Source organism: Rousettus aegyptiacus, unplaced genomic scaffold (genome assembly GCF_014176215.1).
Source record: "Rousettus aegyptiacus isolate mRouAeg1 unplaced genomic scaffold, mRouAeg1.p scaffold_m13_p_17, whole genome shotgun sequence".
Classification (NCBI taxonomy): Eukaryota; Metazoa; Chordata; class Mammalia; order Chiroptera; family Pteropodidae; genus Rousettus; species Rousettus aegyptiacus.
Window position 1 is genome coordinate 9,312,983 of NW_023416292.1, and position 22,435 is coordinate 9,335,417.

The 22,435-nt window shown below is 34.4% G+C and overlaps 1 protein-coding gene across 3 annotated transcripts in view; it reads left to right on the forward strand.

Moving 5' to 3' along the window:
* Positions 1 to 22,435, forward strand: part of RPS6KC1 (ribosomal protein S6 kinase C1) — a 130,950-nt gene that overhangs the window by 35,571 nt on the left and 72,944 nt on the right. For all 3 annotated transcript variants that reach the window (XM_016166464.2, XM_036234497.1, XM_016166465.2), the window contains one exon: positions 10,359 to 10,721. In XM_016166464.2, the coding sequence (XP_016021950.2) occupies positions 10,359 to 10,721 (363 nt within the window). The remainder of the gene's footprint in view (positions 1 to 10,358; positions 10,722 to 22,435) is intronic.

The window sequence follows — 22,435 nt, forward strand, 5'->3', positions numbered from 1 at the left end:
TGTTGACTTAAAGGCAAAGCCTATTAACTTATACCCAGTGTCCTGTGTGATATATGGGGACCTCAGGCCCAGGGTTCCATCCTGAATCAGCCAACGTCATAGAAAAACATTGGTGACAGTAATTTTACTTTACAGTCCATCATGTTTTTTTGGAAAAATATATCCTCTATAATGTTTTGATCCGAGACCCTTGCTAGCTTTGAAAAATTTAGTCCCTGCTTGGGATCCCATGAGAATCTCTAATTAGATCTAGTTCCCTTGGAAGGTAACCTGTCTGGGATTACCTGATCTGGTTATTGCCTCAGAGGTACCCTTCTCTTGAGAAAGAAGGAAAGTGTGGTTTTTTTGCCTATAAAACGTGCTGATATGGTGACATCCAATAGAGAAGAAGTAGGAGAGTCAGAAATATTTATAGGAGGATATTCAATGAGGAGTACAGCTCTCGGAAATTGCCCAATGTTTCTTTCCTCTCTCTGGTTTTTGATACAGGCCTTTTTGGATGTGGGATTTGTGAGTGGTTATATATATGATATCTATAATAAGCCTTTATTACTAGGTGAGAGTCAGCCATGGTGAGAGAAGTATGTTTCGGGAGCCTATTTTAGTGTTAGGTAATCATGGATGGGTACAATGTGGAGGTCTTTTGTCCTTTGCTGCAGTCTAGGAGGGATGAAGAAGAGCATTATTATTAGGAAAAACTGTTCTTGAGATGGTGTTAAACAGATGCACAGCTGTTCTGAGTAAAAAGTTGGTTGTGTTAATGTTAAAGGAGATATAACCTAAAACTAGGGTGAGTTAGTGATTTATTGTCCAATCTGCGATGCTTCTTAGATTTAAAAAAGATACTTTGAACAAGTTCAGTAAGACAACAAGCATAAACCAGGACTGCCTTGGACGAACTGGGCAGTATGGGCCACCCTACCTAAAGCAGTTGTTTCAGAGTTTGCATTTGAAGTTTCAAAACGATGGGTTTTCCTTGGAAGAATTTCTCTTTTAGGAGTATGCTTTTATGAGAGAAATTGAGGGCCACAGTTTTGTTAAAAATATAGGAAAAGACTTATACTTAAAAGTAATATTGATATTTTATTCTTTCAGGGCATAGCTTAATTGTCCAGCTATATTACCATCTCTAAAATACACTGTGATCCATGAAGAATGAAAAACATGGAACTGGAAATGCTATCTATTAATGCTTGTGTTTTTTACCTCCTCCCTTTAAAAGCCTTTATGTTTGGCTAATCAGTCCTTCTGAAAGATACCTGTTGACAAAGACAGTTCTGAGTGTCAGACAGCTTGCAAAGTCATTGCTATTTGAGAGGGGAAATGACTTTTAAATAGCATGAGATTGTCTGGCATACTGGGCAAGCGTAAGATCTACCTTCATACCAAAAGGTCTGTAAACCCTGGAGACAACCACGGGAGAGGGCCTCTAGTAGCAAGAGCAGGAAAGCCAGCAGCCAGCCAGGCCCCACAGTTATGCAGTGAAACAGAGTTGTAGAGGGATTGTGGTTGGCAAATGCTTGTGGTTTGGGTTTAGAGCCAAAATGCAAGGAGGTGATTCACTCCATAACAACTCCTCTGAGTGTAGTATTTTAAATGGTGTTTTGAAGGTAGAGTTATTTTTCAGACTTGTAATTTAGTTTCCCAGTGGAATGAGCCAGAAGGGCAAATCTTAATATATAGTCTGCTGTTTCAAGGTTCTTCCGGTGGAGTTAGATTGGCATGGCAAGTGTGTCACCTGTCAGAGAACAGATGTAGAGGCTAAGTGATCGTGATTTTTATTAGTACAATAAAAATGCAATCAATAAATTTTAAGTTACCTTGAGAGAAAGTTTTCTGAGGAAAACATAAGGACCTGGATTAGTGGTTTAAAAACTTTACCATTATTTTATAGTGCAGTGGGATGGAGGAAACCCCTTTAAAGTTTCATAAAACCAATAATTTGGTGATTAACTGGTAAATTTATTTTATCTAATCTGAATTTAAAATTATGAAGTTATTCAGTAGGTTTTTAGATGAAAAGTTAGTATCGTTTTATGATTTTAAAATGAAATGCTGATTACTCTTGATCTCCTTTGTTCAGAGAAATTAAACTATATATTTTCCCAAAGATAAAAGGTTTAATTGATTGTTAACATCTTATTTCCTTTTTAAACTTCCATCTTTTGTTGAATTAAACTTAGCTATGAAGTTGCCGTGACATGTGTGGAAACTTGGCCAAAACGATGCATGGGAATTGAGCTCCTTGACATATTTCTCTCATCTGTTGGCCTGTTTGAGGGATGTAGGTTGCTTTACTGCCACGCTGGCCTTGATATTGGAGACTTTGATGTTGGTACAGTCTCATCTGGTAACCTGTGTCATTTCCTCTTCCTAATACATTACTTTACTTCCTTTGCAGTTTCGGGAGGGACATTTTCCAGGTGTATGCAGCAAATAGAGAAAATAGGTGATCATAACCGCAAATACAAACTGAGAGATTAACTTATATGTAGCAGAGCTTATGAGTGAATATTCTTAAATTGGAATAGCCAAATCTACCTTTTTTTGGGGGGGGGGTCTGTAAATACTTATTCTAACAGTTTTAGACTCAAGAAAGGATTTATTAAGCTGTCTTGAATTGGCCATTTTAGAATAAATGAGATGTACTTTTTGAGGATAATAGCATTTACTGCTGGTCTGTGTAAAGGATCTCTTAAAATCATTCCCAGTTCAAGATTTGTGTATTTATTTGATGGCAAAGTAGTAATTTTCTCCATTAGGTAGATAAACACGAAGATTATAATTAATATGTGTTAAATTGAACAATGTTGATTATATTTAATGTCTTAAATACTGTGGGAATTATTGGAAAGGTATGTAGTTAAGTTTGAGAAAAATTCTTTTGTATCAAAGTATTTTTTTATTATATTTTCTTTTAATTTTTATTATTTGTGTTACTTTCATTTAAAGTTGATGCTTTGAGGCAGAATCACTTGAAAAAGGAATATCCTTCAGTTAAAAAAAAAGTTAAACTAAAAGTAATTTAAATTTAAGTAGAATTTATAGCAAATTTCCACTAGGTGGCACCATGAGAACTCTAAATGTTGTTACTGGGCTTAGTCTAGGGCCTGTATTATATTATACTAGAATATTTTTCTTTTAAGGGCTTATCTACTTAACTTTTATTCACTGTTCCTTACTAGTTGAAATTTTTTGGTTGGGTTGCTTAAAATAAATAGAAAAAGAATAGGTCATTGCTAAGATAAACGCAAATGAGAATGTGTCATTGTGTGTATGTGTGCATGTAAAACAGATGATACAAATTATAAATATTTACTCATAAAACCCTAGGGCTATTGAAGATAATGTTGAAATTAGGACTTTAGGTGTTGGGTGAGGCAAATTAAAGCACATGTTGTGGGAATGGGTTTTAGAGTAGAAGAAACATTAGAAATGATGTAGATAAAAATCCCTTATTTTCCAATTAAAATTGGAATTTCAGAGAAGTCGAACCATGTGCCTAAGGTAGACAAGGCACTCCAGGTCTTTAATAGCAATCACAGAACTATATTATGTGAGATGATGAGAATATGTTTCAGTGGGAATATATTTTTGGCATAGAAGTATAGTGTGAGCTACTTGTGTGCCGGTAACAGCAAACAGGTGTGATTGGCAGAGAAGATTATGGAGAGTAGCAGCATAGAAAGTTCATTAGGGAGAAAGGGAAGCCAACTCATAGATCTTTGTTCTTCATGATAAAATAACGGTATTAGAGTTGTAATTGTGATGAATGTGTTGTTTTCTGAGCTCATTCTGTTTTTCACCAAATATACAGTAGAGATTCTGATGGTTGTTTTCATAAAATTTCAAGAGTTAAGCACAGATATGTCCCAAGGATGTTATAAAAATGTAAAACATCAAAAGAATGATTCTTTTAGTTACAATAATATTACTAAAGGTTGAGTTGGTAATCACGTACAAGAATTTTAACTAGCATTAGAATCTTAACTAGATTTAGATTTAGATATTCACTTAAAATCATGTTTATAAGGGCCTGTTTCTTAATGGAGATTGATATGAATTTCTTCTATCTCAGGGTGATCTTTGTTGGCTAGATACCATGCTTTGTGTGTGGAGCATGAGTTATTGCTACTAGGAAAAGTAGAACTTCTCTTTTGTTGACTGGCAATATTTGAACCTCAGGGCTTAGTAAAAGCTGTCAGCTAATAATAATGAGGCCATGTATTTTATATATAGTTGACCACGAGAGACCACCTGTTGTTCTAAAGAAAAATGACATCTTTTTGCAGATGGTCTTCAAATATAGATTTCTGATAGTTTATAGTATAAAGATTTATTCTGTGGCAACCTTTTCCTCTGTGGCAACCTTTTCCTCTGGTGCATGTCTTTCAGAGATGGTGTCTTAGACAGATTGCACTGTACTGCCCTACTCTGAGCAGTTCAAAGCACAGAAGGTGAGGATAGGTAGGTGAACTGGGATGCTAAATAAACCCCTCTTGTCTGTAGCTGCTTTTTAACCAGTCACCTGGGGCCCTCTAATAGCCCTGAGACTTGAATCCCTGTGAAATGGATCTGGAGGCAGAACGCTTTCATAGAACCTTTGACTCCCCATCCCACCCCGCTGCCCTCATCCCTTCCAAAAAAGGCTTAGGTTTTTGATTTGATGGCATTGGTGAAGAATGTACCTTTTACTCTCATGATAGCCCAGAGAGCCCCTTTAAACATGGATCGACTTCAGGTTGGTTTAACTTTTGACAAATAGTCTCTGTATTGTCCCTTGTTGCTCTGCCTTAGCCACAGTTTTCTCCCTACTCTCCTTAACTGAGAACCTCTTGTTTGCTGTTCCTACATCTTAATTGTTAACTTTCTTTCTGGGTTATAGGGAGCTTGTGCCCACTTCATGTGATATTTATATGTAACTTTGTATAAAGCAGGTTGGATGACAGGACTGTGATTTCAAGTAGTTGAGCAGGTACTGTATTAAGGAGACATATTAAAGATGTAAGAAGAATAAACTAGCTGCTGAATATATATATACACACACACACACACACACACACACATATGTAATTTATTGCTGCAGTGGTGAAGGGGAGTGTTGTCGAGCTGTTTAGCAATACTTGATTGAGAAGGGAATTTAGAAATTGCTTAAATAGGGAAAAGAAAGATATCAGAAAATATTAGGAAGGATGATTAGTTGCAGTGTAGGGTCAAGGAGATGTGATAAGGTTAGGCTTTTTAGGTATGGTAGGGTGCATTTTAAGAAGAGAATTAAAGGAAGAAGATAGGCAAGGAAGAAATGTCAGGGGTTTTTGTGCCTTAAACAGATCTGTCTTTATAATCATTTCTGTCTTCTCTCTTGAGTTAGAAATTTCTTGGTACTGGCTGCTGCATAATTCATACAGGCCTGTATTCCACAAATGATGTCTAACATATCTTTAGTCTCGGATTCCCAGTTTTAGTCCTTGCTGTATCTCTTTTGATATCCTTCCTGTACAGAGCCTTAGGGGCTTGTCATACACATGCAGGAAATATAAGAGTCGTTGGTAATCCCACCATACAGAGAAAATTACTTTTAGTGTTTAATAAACCATTCTAGTCTTTTTTCTGTGTTTATGTTTTTAAATGAGAATTATGGTATACACACACACACACACACACACACACATACCATATATATATAACACATCTCCACACACACTGCAGTTTGTCATTTTTTTACCTAATAGATCATGAATACTTTAGCATCAAACATTCTTCTATAACATAATTTTTAATAGCTGTATAATGTTTTATCATAGAGACGAACTATACTCTCCTATTGTTAGAAATTTATTTAAAAATTTTTACTGATTTTTGTGGTGTATCATCTTATACATAGATCTTTTTTCTTATCTCTGATTGTTTTTGGTATATTGCTGAATTTCTGGGTCAAATATATAAGCATTTTTTGCATCTGATCTGTATTGCCAAATTGTCCTCCAAAAAGGTTAAAACCAGAAGTCTTTTTGTTTCCCTTTGCTTCTCCTAGATAGGCTAAAAAATTTCGCATTCTAACATGCTAGTTTTATTTGCTTCCTTACTTTGAAATATTTTTTTTTTAGGATTAGGTAGAAATTGAAAAGGAAACAATTAATATAGAATATTTACTTATTACTTTATTTTACTATCTGACTTTCTCCTGAGGTATTTTGATAGTCTTACTTTTCTGATCTAATTTCATGTAATCATTATTTCCTTTGCTAATAAAATGAGATTAGAAAGGTAAGAGGAAATATGACCATGACACTAGATTTTTGTGGTCAAAAGCCAAGAAACTGAGTATACATAACTTTACCCTTTTGCCCTTCGCTGTTATTGTTCTTGTTAGAAAGGAAAATCAGGCAAAGCGTGAACAGTGCAACGTGATAGATGATGTGAAGGTTATAGTGACAAGACACAGGAGAGCTGACAAAAGATCTGTAACAGCATTTCCTTTCTTTTGTGATTATCTGTGTAAACCAGAACATTTCTTTTAAACTTTGTCTGCTTATTAATTTCAGTGGATTAGGTTATATAATGGTACCATTTAAGGAAATAAATTTGCATTGAAATACATAAAATATTTAAAAATTATTTTAAAAACCTCTTAAAGTTTATTTCTCAAAAACAGTAGGTAATTTTATAGGTTGCTATAAAAGATTTTGGTTTTGAAGTACTATCTACACAGCTGTACTGTCAGAGAGAGAATTGAAAAGATTTCCACCAAGTCCAGTGAACCTCATCTCAGATTGTGCTTTTAATGAAATATGTTGCTTTTAAAAAACAAAATTAAATCTATTTTATTTTATTGAGGTATAAGTAACACACGACATTATAGTAATTTCAGATGTACATCCTAATGATTGGATATTTGTATACACAGTTGATCCTTGAACAACATGGGTTTGAACTGCTCAGGTCCACTTATAGGCAATTTTTTCCAATAAATGTATAGTCAGCACTTTATATTCCCGGGTTTTGCCACAGATTCAAACTTTGGATCAAAAGTAATATTTTCTATCTGTGGTTTGGAATCTGTGGATGCAGAGGACTCTCTGTTTGCATTGTTCTGCACCATTTTATATAAGGGACTTGAGCATCCTCAGATTTTGGTATCCATAGGGGGTCCTTGTACTAACCCTCCCATAGACAATGAGGAACTGTAGTTAAATTTTGGGTGAGTCATAAGTTGTATGCCGATTTTTTAGCTGAGCAGAGGTTGGCGCCCCTAACCCCCACGTTGATTATCACAATAAGTCTAATTAATATTTGTCACTGTACACAGTAATTTTTTTCCTTGTGATCTACTCTCTAAGCAACTTTCAAATATGCAATACAGTATTATTAACTGTAGTTGACATTGCTGTACATTATATTCCCATGGGTTATTTTATAACTAAAGTTTATACCTCAAAATTAGTTCTTTATGGAGATTCTGAGGATTTGTTAAAAAACCTTGAAAACAGTATATCGACAGGGAGCTAAAATAGTGTGTTAAAGCTGATTCAAAATTTGAGCATAACTTCCAGTAACATGCTTTTACCCTACCTTGCTTTATTTGATATGAAGTAAGCATTTTGAGTCTATAAAAGGGCTTGACAAACTATGGCCTATGGACCAAATCCAGCCTATCACCTGTTTTTATATGACCTAAGAGCTAAGAATAGTCTTTATATTTTTCAATCATTGACAGAATTCAAAAGAATATTATTTTGTGGCACGTGAAAATAATATGGAATCGTTTTCAATATGCATAAATAAAAGTGTACTGGAACGCAGTCATGCTCATTCACTTATGTGTTGTCTGGCTGCTTCCGTGCTACAGCAGCAATCTTGACTGGTTTGAAAGAGATCGATGGCCCACAGAGCTTGAAATACTCACACTCTGGCCCGCAGAGAAAAAGTAACCTGATCCCTGATCTAGCATTGTATAGTCTAATCTGCCTTTAATTTTGACTTACTGAGGGAACAGTTTCCTTCTTAATATATAAATTTTTTCCTGAGAAACTTGGCAATCAATATTCAGTGGCGATACAGATCTCATAGTTGTTCCAAAACCTGATTTTTACATAACCCTATTAACGATCTTATTTAATGATACAGATTAGTGGCTCTCAATATATGGTCTTTAGGCCCCTAGGTATTCCTGATATCTTTTCAGGAGGTCACCAAGGCAGAAATTGTTTCGTTAATCATCTAGGAAATTATTTTGCCTTTATTTTACTGTGTTGACATTTGCACTGATGATGCAAAAGCAGTGGTGGGTGAACCTCTCTCTGTGCCTGAGCATGAATCAAGACAGTGACCCAGGCATTTAAAAAAAAAAAAAAAAAGACAGCAACCCCGGACTGGGACGGTAATCATCACACATACTTGCAGTAACACCAGTGCTAATTTTACCTAAGAATGTCCTTGATAAAACTGTCAAAACTTAACTTTCTTAAATCTCAATTTTTAGGTACATGTCTTAGTGACGTGCTTGCTCTCTTATGAAATGGAAGTATACTAAAACACTGCATGCTGAACTACCATGGTTGTCTTGAGGAAAGTACTTGTGCAATTGTTTGAGCCATAAATTAGCTGCTTTTTTTCCTGGAACAACATTTTTGCTTGAAAGAACAATTGACAGACAAACTGTTATTATTCAGACTTGGATATTTGGCAAATATTTTTTCAAAAGTGAATGAAGTGAGTTGACACTTTAAGGAAAACAACTGACAGTATTTATTGCCAAGAATACAATTCAGGTTATCAACCTCAAATAAAAATTTTGGAGAAATTATGTCTGCTACTTAGAGCTTGATAGTTTTCCAGTACTTAAAGAATTTTCTGGTGAGGTTGGTGATGATAGTAACAAATGTGTTTTTTTGGGTAATATTGTAATAATGAAATTTGTCACCATTTGGAAGATCTGTGTGACTCAGGGGACCAATATTTTCAAAATGACCACTGAGTGGAGTTATAAACTCATGATGGATGGAAGATTTATTTAGTGTGCAAGACAGACCAATGCATTTGAGTGTAGCAAACAAATTTCATTGATAGGAACTTATATTCTCCATGGCAACTAAATTTTAAGAAACTACCACTTGTCAGGTTTTGGTGTAGTATCAAAAAACAATATCCACAGTTATTTAAAAAGATGACTAAAATATTTACTGCACTTTCACCTACATAGCTATGTGACATTTTATTCAGATCTTTCAGTCACAACAACATAAGACAACAAATTGAGTGCAAAATTAGAAGAGAATCTAGTCATCTTCTGTTAAGATTTGCAGAAATGTAACCATATCACTTCTCTCACTAAATATTTTTTGCTTTGGAAAAAATTATTTTTATAATTTTTTATAAAATTATGTAATAGACTTTAATGTTTAAAATTTTCAGTCTGCTAAATATCAAGATTGGTAAATATTTACAGATATAATCCACATAAACAATTTCTTTGAGGTCTTTAAGTATTTTAAGAATGTAAAGGGAGGGTCTAAGACCAAAAAGTTTTATAACTGTTATTGTAGATCATGCTCATTTACCGTGAAGTCAGTAATATGGAACGAGAGAAGTCATTTTCATTGCTGAAGATTTCAGTAGCACCTATTATTCATTTTTTTTTTTTTGTCAGAAAACAGATACAGATATAGACCAGAGTTCACTCCAAAAGCTTTGGAAGAGGCTGAAACAAAAATTTCTGAATATTCAGTTCTTTAATAAATAAATAAATAAATGGCATATATTTTCCAGGTATGGGTGGTGACCTAACAGCACACATCTGAGGATACATTGTCTGATAATTAAATAATTATTGTATAATTGCTATAATATAGTTTAATGGTAGTATATTATGTTTTGTACGCATTGACGCTATTCCTTGTTTAAAGCCTTGCATGACAAGTAATTGTATTAAGCAACTTGCTGTTGGTCATGCAGTAAGTTTTAAGAGCTGGATTTCAAGGACCTCTTTTTGTTTTATTCTTTTTTTTTTTTTATCATGATGTTCACAGCAGTTGTGTGTACAAGCATCAGCTTTCTATAAGTGGTTTATGTGATCTTGTGGTAAAGGCTCTTTTTGACAACAAGGCCAGATAAAGACATTTCTTTAGTTTTAGTTTGGTAATTGAGGCAAAAAGATGATCTCCCAGAGTTATAGAAAAGACAGTGCAAAAATGAATGAACTAAGCTGAAATAAATTGCTAGCCACTGACTTCCATCAGTAAATTACAGCCTTCCTGATTGACTTGGATAGTATGAAAAAATGATTAGTCAGCATGATTTGTATTCTTTTGGCTGATTCTCAACTTAATATCTGTTTATTATTGTGATCATATTTCCAGGCTTCTCCAGTGACAGCGATCTGATATCTCTTACTGTTGATGTGGATTCTCTTGCCGAGTTAGATGATGGAATGGCTTCCAATCAAAATTCTCCCATTAGAACTTTGGGTCTCAGTCTTTCATCAGATCCTTCAGCACTAGGGGCTGTTGCTTCTGACAGTGAGCAGAACAAAACAGAAGAAGAACGGGAAACTCGTAGCCTTTTTCCTGGCAGTTTGAAATCCAGGCTTGGCAAGAGAGATTATTTGGAGAAAGCAGGAGAATTAATAAAGCTGGCTTTAAAAAAGGAAGAAGAAGACGACTACGAAGCTGCTTCCGATTTTTATAGGAAGGGAGTTGATTTACTCCTAGAAGGTGTTCAAGGTACAATTTTATCTGTGTTAATATGTTTTAGCATGTCCTTATGTTGGTATCTGGAAAAAAAGTATATGCCTATAGCTGTATCTTGTGTATAATCTTAGGTACAAACAAGACTGAAAAGGAGAAATTGCTGAAGATTAAATGACCTAAATATAAATATACACTCTTAGTTATGTGACAATATCAGAGGTACTTAACTCTCTACTTTGATCAGTTAATCAACAAAAATAAGATGAAAAAAAATCAAGTGTCTTCTATGAATAATAGTCTGTTTTTTCTTTTTTTTCTGATATGGCCATGTTCACTAGCCTTCACCTCTCAGGAGTGTTCACAGAGCTTTTTTAGTGCATTTGCTCTCAATGGCCTGAAGAGGCGAGATGAAATGGGCTTTTAAACTAGGAGTGTAAAGGGTTCTCAGATTTGCCTACTGTTCTTCATTAGTTACAGTAAGCTCTCAGGTAATGAATGGGGGTGATGTGGGACACGTGGAGCTGAATGTTGCTGAATATAAGCACAGCTTACCTTTTTTTTTTTTTTTAAGCATCAATTTTTGTTTTAATGTTTTGCCTTTTCCTTACAAGAGCAGAATGAAGCATGCTACAATTAGTTACATGATTTCCTGGATACAATAATCAAAGGTTGATGGGACCTGCTACCAATGGTTTTCTTTCCAGAAAATTATTATTTTCATTGTTTGGCTATGGTCTTTGACCTGTTGGATGACCACAATCTCCTGCGTTCTTAACACTTTTTTATTTCAGTACTCCTGCCCTCGCTCTGTCTGGTGTCTGGTAATCTAGAAGCCTTCTGTTTTACTTTTTCTAGAGGATAAACTTTCAGTCTTCTAACATGGTGTAAAGATGAGTAAATACTTGGCTGTATGGAGTGGAAGAGGGAGTGTATGTATTGGCATCCTAACTGCTTTTTAACTGCTCTTGACTAATTTTCAGTTTTAATCCTTCATTCTGATCTAGGGCCACCAGTTCCTGAATGCTGGGAGAGAGTTGCAGTGCCGTGTGAGTCAGGCCGCTTTCTTCAGTTTCCCAAGTCAATAAACTCTGATCTATCTACTTGCTAACTTATACATTTTTGTTGCAATATTTTCTCCCAATCTCTTTGTCCTTGTGGGATTTTGCCTTAAAGATATTCTTTTATAGCCATGTTAATGGAGTTTCATGGGGAATATTCCTCATGGAGTGACTGCTATCTCATTTTGATACAAATTTTTGTTTTTTCAAATAGTTTCATAATTTTTTGGAGGTTTTTTTTTTTTTTTTTTGCTAGTGGAGCATTCTGGTCTTACACATCTACTCATTTCTCTTCTTTGTCTTAATTCACATTTGTGTTGAGCGTTCAAAAAAGAGTTGCAAACAATTGGCTGGGATATTTTTCCCTTTTCTTTTTACATAATTTTTGTGTTAAAACATCACTAGTATTTAATTGATATAGATAAAACACATGAGTGTGATATCTTTTGTCTAAGTTATTTGCATTTAATCCTAGAACACTTCATAATGTTACCACTTGATGGCACCAGAAAAGTAAAAATCTTTGCTTCAGAATGAGAATGATGGATGCATATCAGCAAATAACAAAAAATATATCAGTTAGTTATTTTGTGATTATGGCGGTGAATTATTTCTCCAGTAGAACTTGACACCAAACCTGCTAGGACTCTGTCTGAAGGAGTGTTACCATTTAAACACGTATTCCTACGTAACGTGTGCCTGTCTTTCTGACATCACAATATCCATTTCTACTCTGGACTGGTTTTTGTTGTTAATGTGCCATCAAATCCAAAAGGTTATAATAGACTAATTGCTTTAAGCCTTTTATTGTTTATTCATAATGTGATCAATTTTTGTTTACACAAACTGAGAGTTGTAATCACAGAATTCTAATGTTTAGCCAATATGTAGAATAACCTGTTTCAGTCCTCATGGTTATAGATTTAACTGTACGTCGGATGTAATGTCAGGGGAGTGCTTCTGGCCTGCGGATTATATAAAAGTATACCAGTCTCCTCCTAACAGGCTCGTGGACTTTATTTTAAAAAGTTTTTTCGTTTTATTGAGATATAATTGACCTATAGCATTGAATCAAGGGTTTACAATAATGATTCATACATGTATATATGGTGAATCGATTACCATAATATGTTTAGTTAACATCTGTCACTTCACATAGTTATACATTTTTTTCTGTGATGAGAACTTTCAAGGTCTACTTTCTTAGCAACTTTAAATATACAATACAGTATTGATAACTATAGTCACTATGTTGCACATTCCATCCAGCAGAACTTATTAATCTTATAAATCAGAGTTTGTAACTTTTGACCACCTTGACCCATTTCACCTGCCCTCCACCCCCTGCCTCTGGACTGGCAGCTACCCGTCTGTTGTCTGTTTCTGTGAGTTCAGTTCATTTTAGATTTCACATGTAAATGAAATCATGTAGTACTTGTCTTTCTCCGGTTGACTTATTTCACTTAGCATAATGTCCCCAAGGTCCATCTGTGATGTTGCAAATGGCAGAATTTCGTTCGTGCTTATGGTTAAATAATACTCCGTTTTTTTGTATGTATGTTTACACCACATTTTCTTAATTCATTCATCTATTGATGGCCAAGTAAGTTATTTGGCTATTGTAAATAATGCTGCAATGAACATGGGAGTGCAGATGTCTCTTCAAGACAGTGAATTTTTTTCCTTTGGATATATACCTAGACGTGGAATTACTGGATCATGTGGTAGTTCTTTTGAATTTTTTTGAGGCACTGCCATACTGGTTTTCATAGTGGCTGCACCAGTTTACATTCCCACCAATAGTGCACAAGGGTTCCCTTTTCTACACATCCCCTCAAAACTTGTTACCTATTGTCTTTTTGATGCTAGCCATTCTAATAGATGTGAGGTGGTTCCTCATTGTGTGTTTTTGTGGATTTCCCTGATGATTAGTGATGTTAAGTACCTTTTCATGTACCTGTCGGATAGGTATATGTCTTCTTTGGGAAAGTGTCTATTCAGTTCCTCTGCCCATTTCTTAACCGTTGTGTGTGTGTGTGTGCACGTGCTATTGAATTTTGTGAGTTCTTTATATATTTTTGGATATTAACCTCTTATCATATATTTGATTTGTAAATGTTTTCTCCCATTTAGTGAGTTGCCTTTTCATTTTGTTGATAGTTTGCTGTGTAAAAGCTTTTAGTTTGATATAGTCTTATTTATTTTTGCTTTTATTGCCTTTGCTTTTGGTGTCAAACCCCCAAATTCATTGCCAAGACTGATGTCAAGGAGCTTACTCACCTATGTTTCCATCTAGGCATTTGTGGTTTCAGGTCTTGTATTCAAATCTTTAATCCATTTTGAGTTGATTTTTGTGTATGGTGTATGGTAAGGGTCCAGTGTCATTCATTTTGCATGTGGCTTTCCACTTTTTTCCGGCACCATTTATCGAAGAGACTGTCTTGTCCCCAGTGTATATTCTTTGCTCTTTTGTCATAAATTAATTGACCGTGTATGCATGGATTTATTTCTGAGCTTTGTATATGGTTTCATTGATTTGGCTGTTTTTATGCTAGTATCATACTGTTTTGATTGCTATAGCTTTGTATTATAGTTTGAAATAGGAAATGTGGTGCCTCAAGCTTTGTTCTTTCTCAAGATTGCTTTGGCTATTTGGGGGTCTTTCATGGAGCCATACAAATTTTAGGATAGTTTTTTTCTATTTCTGTGAAAAATGTCAATGGAATTTTGATAGGGATTGCATTGAATCTGTAGATAGATATGGATAGTATGGACATTTTTAACAATATTAATTTTTCCAGTCCATGAGCATGGGATGTCTTTCTGTTTATTTTTGTCTTCTTTAGTTTCTTTCATTTGTGATTTGTTGTTTTCAGATCTTTTACTTCCTTGGTTAAATTTATTCCTGGGTATTTTATTCTTTTTGATGCAGCATAAATGGGATTATTTTTTAAAATTTCTTTCTGATAGTTTGTTAGTATATAGAAACAAAATTTATTTGTCTATATTGATATTGTATCTTAGAACTTTACTAAATTCGTTCATTAGTTCTAACCGTTTTTTGGTGATGTCTTTAGGGTTTCTGTATATGTCATCTGCAAGTAGAGACAGTTTTACTTCTTCTATTTTGATTTGGATACCTTTTATTTCTTTTTCTTGCCTAATTGCTCTGGCAAGACTTCCAGAATAAAGGAAGTATTGAATAAAATGATGAAAGTGGGCATCCTTATCTTGTTCCTGATCTTAGAGGAAAAGCTTTCAACTTATCACCATTGAGTATGATGTTGAGAATAATGGACATTATTCTTTAAATTGGGGAAAATGAGGGGCTCTAGCTTGTGAGATGACTTGACATTTACGAGCAGAAGAGGTGTGTCCTTAAGGAAAGTTTGTTCTAGTATGGCAGAATTGTTATTGAAACATCACTGTAACCAGTAATACTTATGAATCATTTTAATTTAACTTTTGCTATAAGAATTATTACCTGTGACCTTGGTTTGGATTGGCATGCTTTAGAATAATTATTTCTGGATATATGATAATATAGAGAGAAAAAATGTGGTAAGTAGGAGTGCTTTATACAGAGGTCCTTATGAGTTGGCAGATTTTGTTATTCTAAATAGTAGCTCTTCATCCTAACTAAACTATTCATCCTGAAGGAGTTTATCTGTGTTATTTGTAGATCAGATAGAGATGGCTTGATGTTTTTCTTACTTAACTGGTGTTTGCACAGCTGAGACTAGATGCAGAACACAATAGCAGCAGTCTTATTTGCCCATTAAGCAGAGAAAAAGCATAGGCTGATAGTGGTAACTTTGAATTCTCCTTTTGAACCTGACACTTCACCTATTCAGTCAGTTTAGAAATGGCTCTTGAAATTAAGGTACATTCTACTTTTCTAAGTCCTCAGGTCTTTGTGAATTTAAGAGAGAAAAATTCAGAAGTCAAGATTGAAGGAATCAACTTGAATTTTTGAAGAGAATGTTTTAGTACATATCTTTTCATTTCTTTCTTGTTTATATATTTCTGCAAGTGGCTGATATGATTGATATCTATTGCCAATTGTAGGCTTATTAGAATAATTGTGATAATATAGAATGGCAAATGGAAGACATGAAGGTATTAATGAAATGTTTAAATAAGAGTAATATTTATTACATGTCTGTCGCTGTAGAAGGGGTTTTTCCTGTTATTTTTAACTCTTCGAACAAGCCTATATATTAGACTATGGCTGATTATATTGAGCTTTGTCTTAGGACCACAAAATTTAGAGGGTACAGACATGTAATATAATGATTTTAAAAGCTTGACACCTAGTTAGCAAGAATAATTATTTAAAACAGGAAGCCACCAGATGGTGAACGTTGTTTGTAACACCCATCTGTGGCTGCATTATGAACTTCAGAGCACATTCGGGAGCTGGTTTGTTTGGTGTGTTCTAGGTGCAACAGTCGCTGGTTTCCTCTGCTTGTAAGGTAGATACTGCAATCCCCGTTTCAGAGCCAGAGAAAACCAAGATTTACATAAAATACACAATTCACTCAATGGCACAAGCCAGCAAGAGTCTCAGCCAGTATTTAAATCTAGGTCTTTCCGAGTTTAAATTTTGTCTCATTTCCATAATGCCATGCTGCTTCTCACACATTCCTCCCTAATTAGATTAGCTTTTTAAAACAGAAGTAACAAGTCTTCTCCAATATCAAATATTTTTGAACTTTGAGTGTTTGTTCTTTTTCTTTCTACTCATTTGTTTGCTCATTCAGTCATCTGTTCATCTAGTTGACCATTCAATCAGTTTTTATTCCTTATATGTACTGAGGTACTGAGGTAATGAATACAAAATGATTTTTTGTAAAAATATAAAATACAGAGTGACGGGCCTTCAGAATGAGATCTCATCTCTTCTTTTCCTTTCTTTTCCACCCCTTTTCCTTCTCTTCCCTTTGCTTCCCTTCTACCTCCTGAATATATTATCAATCTCACAATGAAAAAGAATTCCTGGATGTTATATCTCATTCATTTTTGACAGTTGATATTTTTGACCAGTGAGACTATTTCTGATGTCAGCTAAGAGATGCAAACAGTCTTCTACAGTTTTCATCCAGGTAAATGGTATAATAAGCAATACCAAGCCATTTTTTACAGTTTACCCCATCCCTGGATACTAGGCGCTCAGGGTTGTCCACACATATTTCAAAAACTATGATCTAGTGTGCTGAGGTACTACATCATTCTAGGTCTCTTAGTGGGTCTCGAGTCATCTTCGCACAATGAGGAATAGACTTCCTGGAGAAACCACAAACCTACATATACTTCTAGGTTTCCTTTGAGTCACTTAGACTAGCTCAGAATTGTACAGGTGGCTGTAGAATGTGTCTAGCCCCTATGAATGTGGTAAGTTTCTGTGCACTCAGCATATACTCAAGTGCTACAAAAAAGTTTTGGCCATTGATTTATTCCTTTGAATAGGAGTTACTGAAATATTAGGAAACCCAAAAGATAAACTTGTTTGCTCTAGAATGGATGGATCTCTCAGAAGAGGAGTGGCAAATACGTGTTTGTTAAAGGGAAGCAAGTCACATGATATCTTATTGCCAAATTTCAGAAATGAAAATGTATAACTTTAAAAATAAAAATAATTTGGCTTGTTTATGGTGTTTTTTAACTCCAAACATATGTAAATGTTGTCTAGCCTACTTTAAGGGATTGCCCTGTTTAGTATAAAATTTAGTATAGTGTAAGGCTAACTAAAAGCTGTATTATTAATAGGCATTGATGGTGAGAACTTATTGCCTTCTAATGCATTGGCTCCTAGTTTTTTTCATTTATGCTCCTTTGAAAACTTTATTGTTCTTTTTCTATTTCGTTTTAGCTATTGGGGTCCACTTTTAACAATAAATTTTAAAATTACCCTTTCTTTTTTTAATTGAGATATAAATGACATTCTTACTTTTTAAATTTATTTTTATTTTTATCAATTTTTAGAAAATCATCTTTCTGCAAAAAGGGTTGTTGCAGTGCTGATAGGAATTGCATTAATTTTGTAAATAAATCTGGGAAGTATAGGCATTTAAACAATATTAAGTCTTTCGATCTACGAACATAGAGTGTGCCTTCTTCTATCTTCAAAGCCCACAACGTTGCATTTGTCTGACCAGTCTCCTTCAGATCCTTAGCTAGGAAGGTTATCTGATAATAAGGATCCATATGATTTGACGGAGCCTGCTCTGATAATCCAGAATACTTGCCCCATCTCAAAATTCTTAATCTTAATCACATTTGTAAAGTCACATCAGCCAAGCGAAGTAAGATTTTCACAAGGTCTTGGGTTAGGACATGGGCATCTTTAGGGGTCCGCTAGTTTGTCTACTGAACGTATGGATCACTTCTAAGTAATATACTTCTAAGTATATCATAGGTATACTATTCAATTTTTCAACAGTTGGTGGTTTTCTAATTATCTTTTTGTTATTAATTTCTACCTTAATTCCACGGTGTTCAAAGAACTTCGTCTGAATGATTTGTTTTTCGAAATTTGTCAAGGCTTTCTTTATGCCCAAGCGACTCTATTTAATCATTTTAATACAGGCCTTGAAATGTGGGTGCTTATTAATAGATTCAAAAAAGTGTTTGAGGGTTTCACGATACTTTCTATAATGTGGCTTTCTTTTTTATGCTTGTAGGACATTTTCTTACCTTTTAGTAGTCTCTGCCTTATTTTTGGTAGTTAACCAATTGTTACAGAATAGTCATTCTGTAATAGTCGATTATAGAAGTCTTAGGTCCTTATGATTAAATTGATTTTTGAACTATATGAAATGTTATTAAATTATTCTCCAATTAATAAAAGCGTATCTGTTTTATTGGCTGTCAATGAGAAAAGCTCACAAATACAGCAAAATCTTGCTATAAAACAGTTAACCTTGAATCAGTTTATATCAGTGATGGCCCCTTTCCTTATAAAGGAAAAGCAGTTGTAGGTGATTGGTTTGGTACTTGGAGGGGGAATAGTACCCTGACTTGCACTGTTAATAAAAGATCTGTCTTTACCCAAGCATCAAGAAGCAAGGTTGGAGGGAATAATAATAAGAGGCAAAGATATGACATGTAAGCACATGGTAATAATCCTTTAAAATTAAGTGATCCAGTAATAAAAGAATTTGCACTGTATGACCCAGGCTGTGATTCAGGAAGAGAGAATCATGTGGTTACTGGCAAAACCTCCAAGTTAAAGAGATGGAGCTGAGAGTCTAGAATGACCAAAGCTGGAGTTCTCAGAGCTTGCAAGATCATTGCTTGTTGCTTAGTGTTTTATCTAAAGAGGAGATGACAGTACAGAGATTTTCAGAGTGTTTTCTGGAATATTCAACAGAGTACCAATTAGTGCATGGATATGGGGAAACATTCTGGGCAGGATTGGCAGTAGTATCTTTCCTTAACAGGTAGTCTTGAAAACCTCAGTCATAGGCTTTCCCAACCTTTTTGGCACCAGGGAGCGGTGCTCCTATGAGAATCTAATGCCTGATGCACCGAGATGGAGCTGAGGCAGTGATGCTAGCGCTGGGGAGTGGCTACAAATACAGATGAAGCTTAGCTCACTCATCCACTGCTCACCTTCTTCTGTGTGGCCCAGTTTCTAACAGGCCACGGACTGACACCAGTCTGTAGCCCAGGGGTTGGGGACCTATGGGGTAGAAGAGTCTTGTCTCAGTGGAATGGAATAATTGTTAGCTGTACTCTAGGCTCACTCTAACAAATCTTAGAAGCAAAATCCAAAAGGATTAAACTGCTTTCGGGAAACATAACCGTATCCCAGACAAAGCTCAATAATATTTATAGTATTAGAAAAATATCTACCACCTAATAAGATAAAATTTGCAATGGCTGGCTTCTAATAAAAATTTTCTAATTATTCAAAGAAGCAGAAAAAATATGCCTTATAATGATGAATAAAACGAATGAGTCAAAACCTACCCAGAAGTGACACAGATGTTAGAATGATTAGATAAGGATTTTAAAACTTAATTTTTATTATGTTCAAAAAGTTAAGTAGAGATGCGAAAGATTTACACAAGAGCCAAATTGAACTTATAGAGATAAAAGCTACAGTATTAGAAATGAAAAATATAAGGGATGAAATTAGTGGCAGATTAGATATTGTAGAAGAAAGAGTAAATGAACTGGAGGATATAGTAAGTAATCCAAACTATAAAATGGAGCAGAGAGATTGAAGAATAAGGCAAAACAATATAGCATCAGTAAGGTACAGAACAACTTTATTTATAATTGGAGCCTCTGAAAGGGGGGAGGTTGAGGGAGACAAAATAATTTGGATAAATAATGCCCGAAAAGTTTCCAGACTTGATGAAAACATGCTACAGTTATGTGCTGCTTAACAATGGGGGTATGTTCTGAGAAATGCATCATTAGGTGATTTTGTCATCGTATGACCATTGAGTGTACTTACATAAACCTAGATGGAATAGCCTACTGCTGTAATTGTATGTACTGTACTTTTATATGACTGGCAGTGCTGTAGGTTTGTTTACACCAGCATCACCACAGATACCTGAGTGATGCATTGCGCTATAATGTTATGATGGTGATGACGTCACTAGGTGATAGGAGTTTTTCCGCTCCATTATAATTTTATGGGACCACCATCATATATGTGGTCCATCATTGGCTGGAATGTTGTTCCACGGTGCATGACTGTACAGGTCCAAGAAACCCTACAAACCCTAAGCATAAGAAACATGAAAACTACACCAAGGCACATTATAATCAAATTGCTCAAAACCAGTGATAAAATCTTAAAATTAAAAGCAGTTGAAACAAAAAAGGACATGTACAGAAGAACAAAGATAAGAATTTTCTCAGATTTGTTTTCAGAAACAATGTAAACAAGAAGATGGTTGACTAACATGTTTAACACACAGAAAGAAAAAACCCTGTGAACTGCGACTTCTATGCCCAGTGAAAATACCTTTCACAAATGAAGGCAAAATAAAGAATTATTAATTGAGAGTGATGGATATGTTCATTATTTTGATTGTGTCTTCTCCCTGTTTTGCTTGGTTGGGCTAGTTAAATGTTCATTTTGTTGATCTTTCTAAAGAATTAACTTTTGATTGTTTTTGATTTCTCTCTATTTTTTTTCTGTTTTCTATTTCACTGGTTTCTGCTCCTTCCATTGCTATCTTGTTGCATAGTTTATTCTTCACTTTTTAGATTTCATCTTAAGAGGTAGAAGCTTTGGTTATTGATTTGAGATCTTTTTAATATAGGTGTTTAAAGCCATAAAGTCTTTCTAAGCACTACTTTTACTATATCTAATAAATTATCATATATTGTTTATATTTTCATTAGGCTTGTCATTCTTCCTAATTTCCCTTGTGGGTTTTCTTTTTTTTTTTTTTTGACCCACCTGTCACTTAGAAATGTTTAATTTTCAAATATTTGTGAATTTCTCCAATTTTCTTTTGTTGTTGATTTCTATTTTAATTCTCTTGTGGTTGGTGAGTATACTTAGTATGATCTAAATTCCTTTAAATTTATTGAGGTTGGTTTGTTTTGTAACCTAGCCCATGGTCTTGGAGAATGTTTCATATATGCTTGTAAAGAACACATTCTAGTGTTGTTTGAGTGGAGTATTCTGCCAGTGTTAGTTAATTCAGGTTGGTCAATATTGTTGCTCAGTTCTGCATCATTGCTGATTTCCTGTTTGTTTTAGCAATTATTGAGACAATCTGACTAATGTCGAATTGTCCGTTTCTCCCTTTATTTCTGTCAGTTTTTGCTTCATCTGTTTTAGGACACTTATGAGCTACGTACATGTTTATAACTGTTATATCTTCTTTATTAATTTAACTTTTTATTAATTTAACTTTATTAATTAATTAACCTTATTAATTTAACATAAAATGTCTGTTTTTGTCTCTAGTAACATTATTTTTGAAATCTTTTGTTTTGGATGTTAGTATGATTGTTTCACTTCATTATTTTTTGCATCATATATCTTTTTCCATCATTTTATGTTCAACATATTATTTCTTTGTATCAAAGTGTGTCTTCCGTAGACAGGATATAGTTGGATCCTTTTTTTAAAAAAACTAGTCTCATGATCTCTGCTATTTGATTGGCATGTTTAGTCCATATATTTTTAGTGTATTTAATGATGTGGTTGGGTTTATGTCTGGCGTATTGCTACTTGTTTTGTGTTTGTCTCATGTCTTTTGTTTTTTACTGCTTTCTTTTGTGGCAGGTAGATATTTTTCTAGTGTATCATTTATTTTCTATACAGATTGTATTATTTTGAGTTTCTTTTTTCCCCACAGTTGTTCCTCTAAAGATTATAGTAAAAAGCATTTTAACTTAAAACATTCTACTTCAGATTAAAACTACCTTAATTCTAGTAATATATAGAAAGTTTGCTTCAGTATAGCTCCCTTTCCTTCTTGCTAGTATTTTCATATATGTTACATCTTTATATAAGCCCTACAGCATAGCTTTATAATTGTTGTTTAAATGTACTTTTAAACTGGTTTGGAGAAGAAATGAGGAAAATGTATTTATACTGTCTTTTATATTTATGTAATTTCCTTTATTTTTTCAGTTAGAGTTGAGTTACTCTTTGGTGTCATTTCCTTTTTTGCCCCCAGTATTTCTTGTAATGTAGGTTTACTAGCA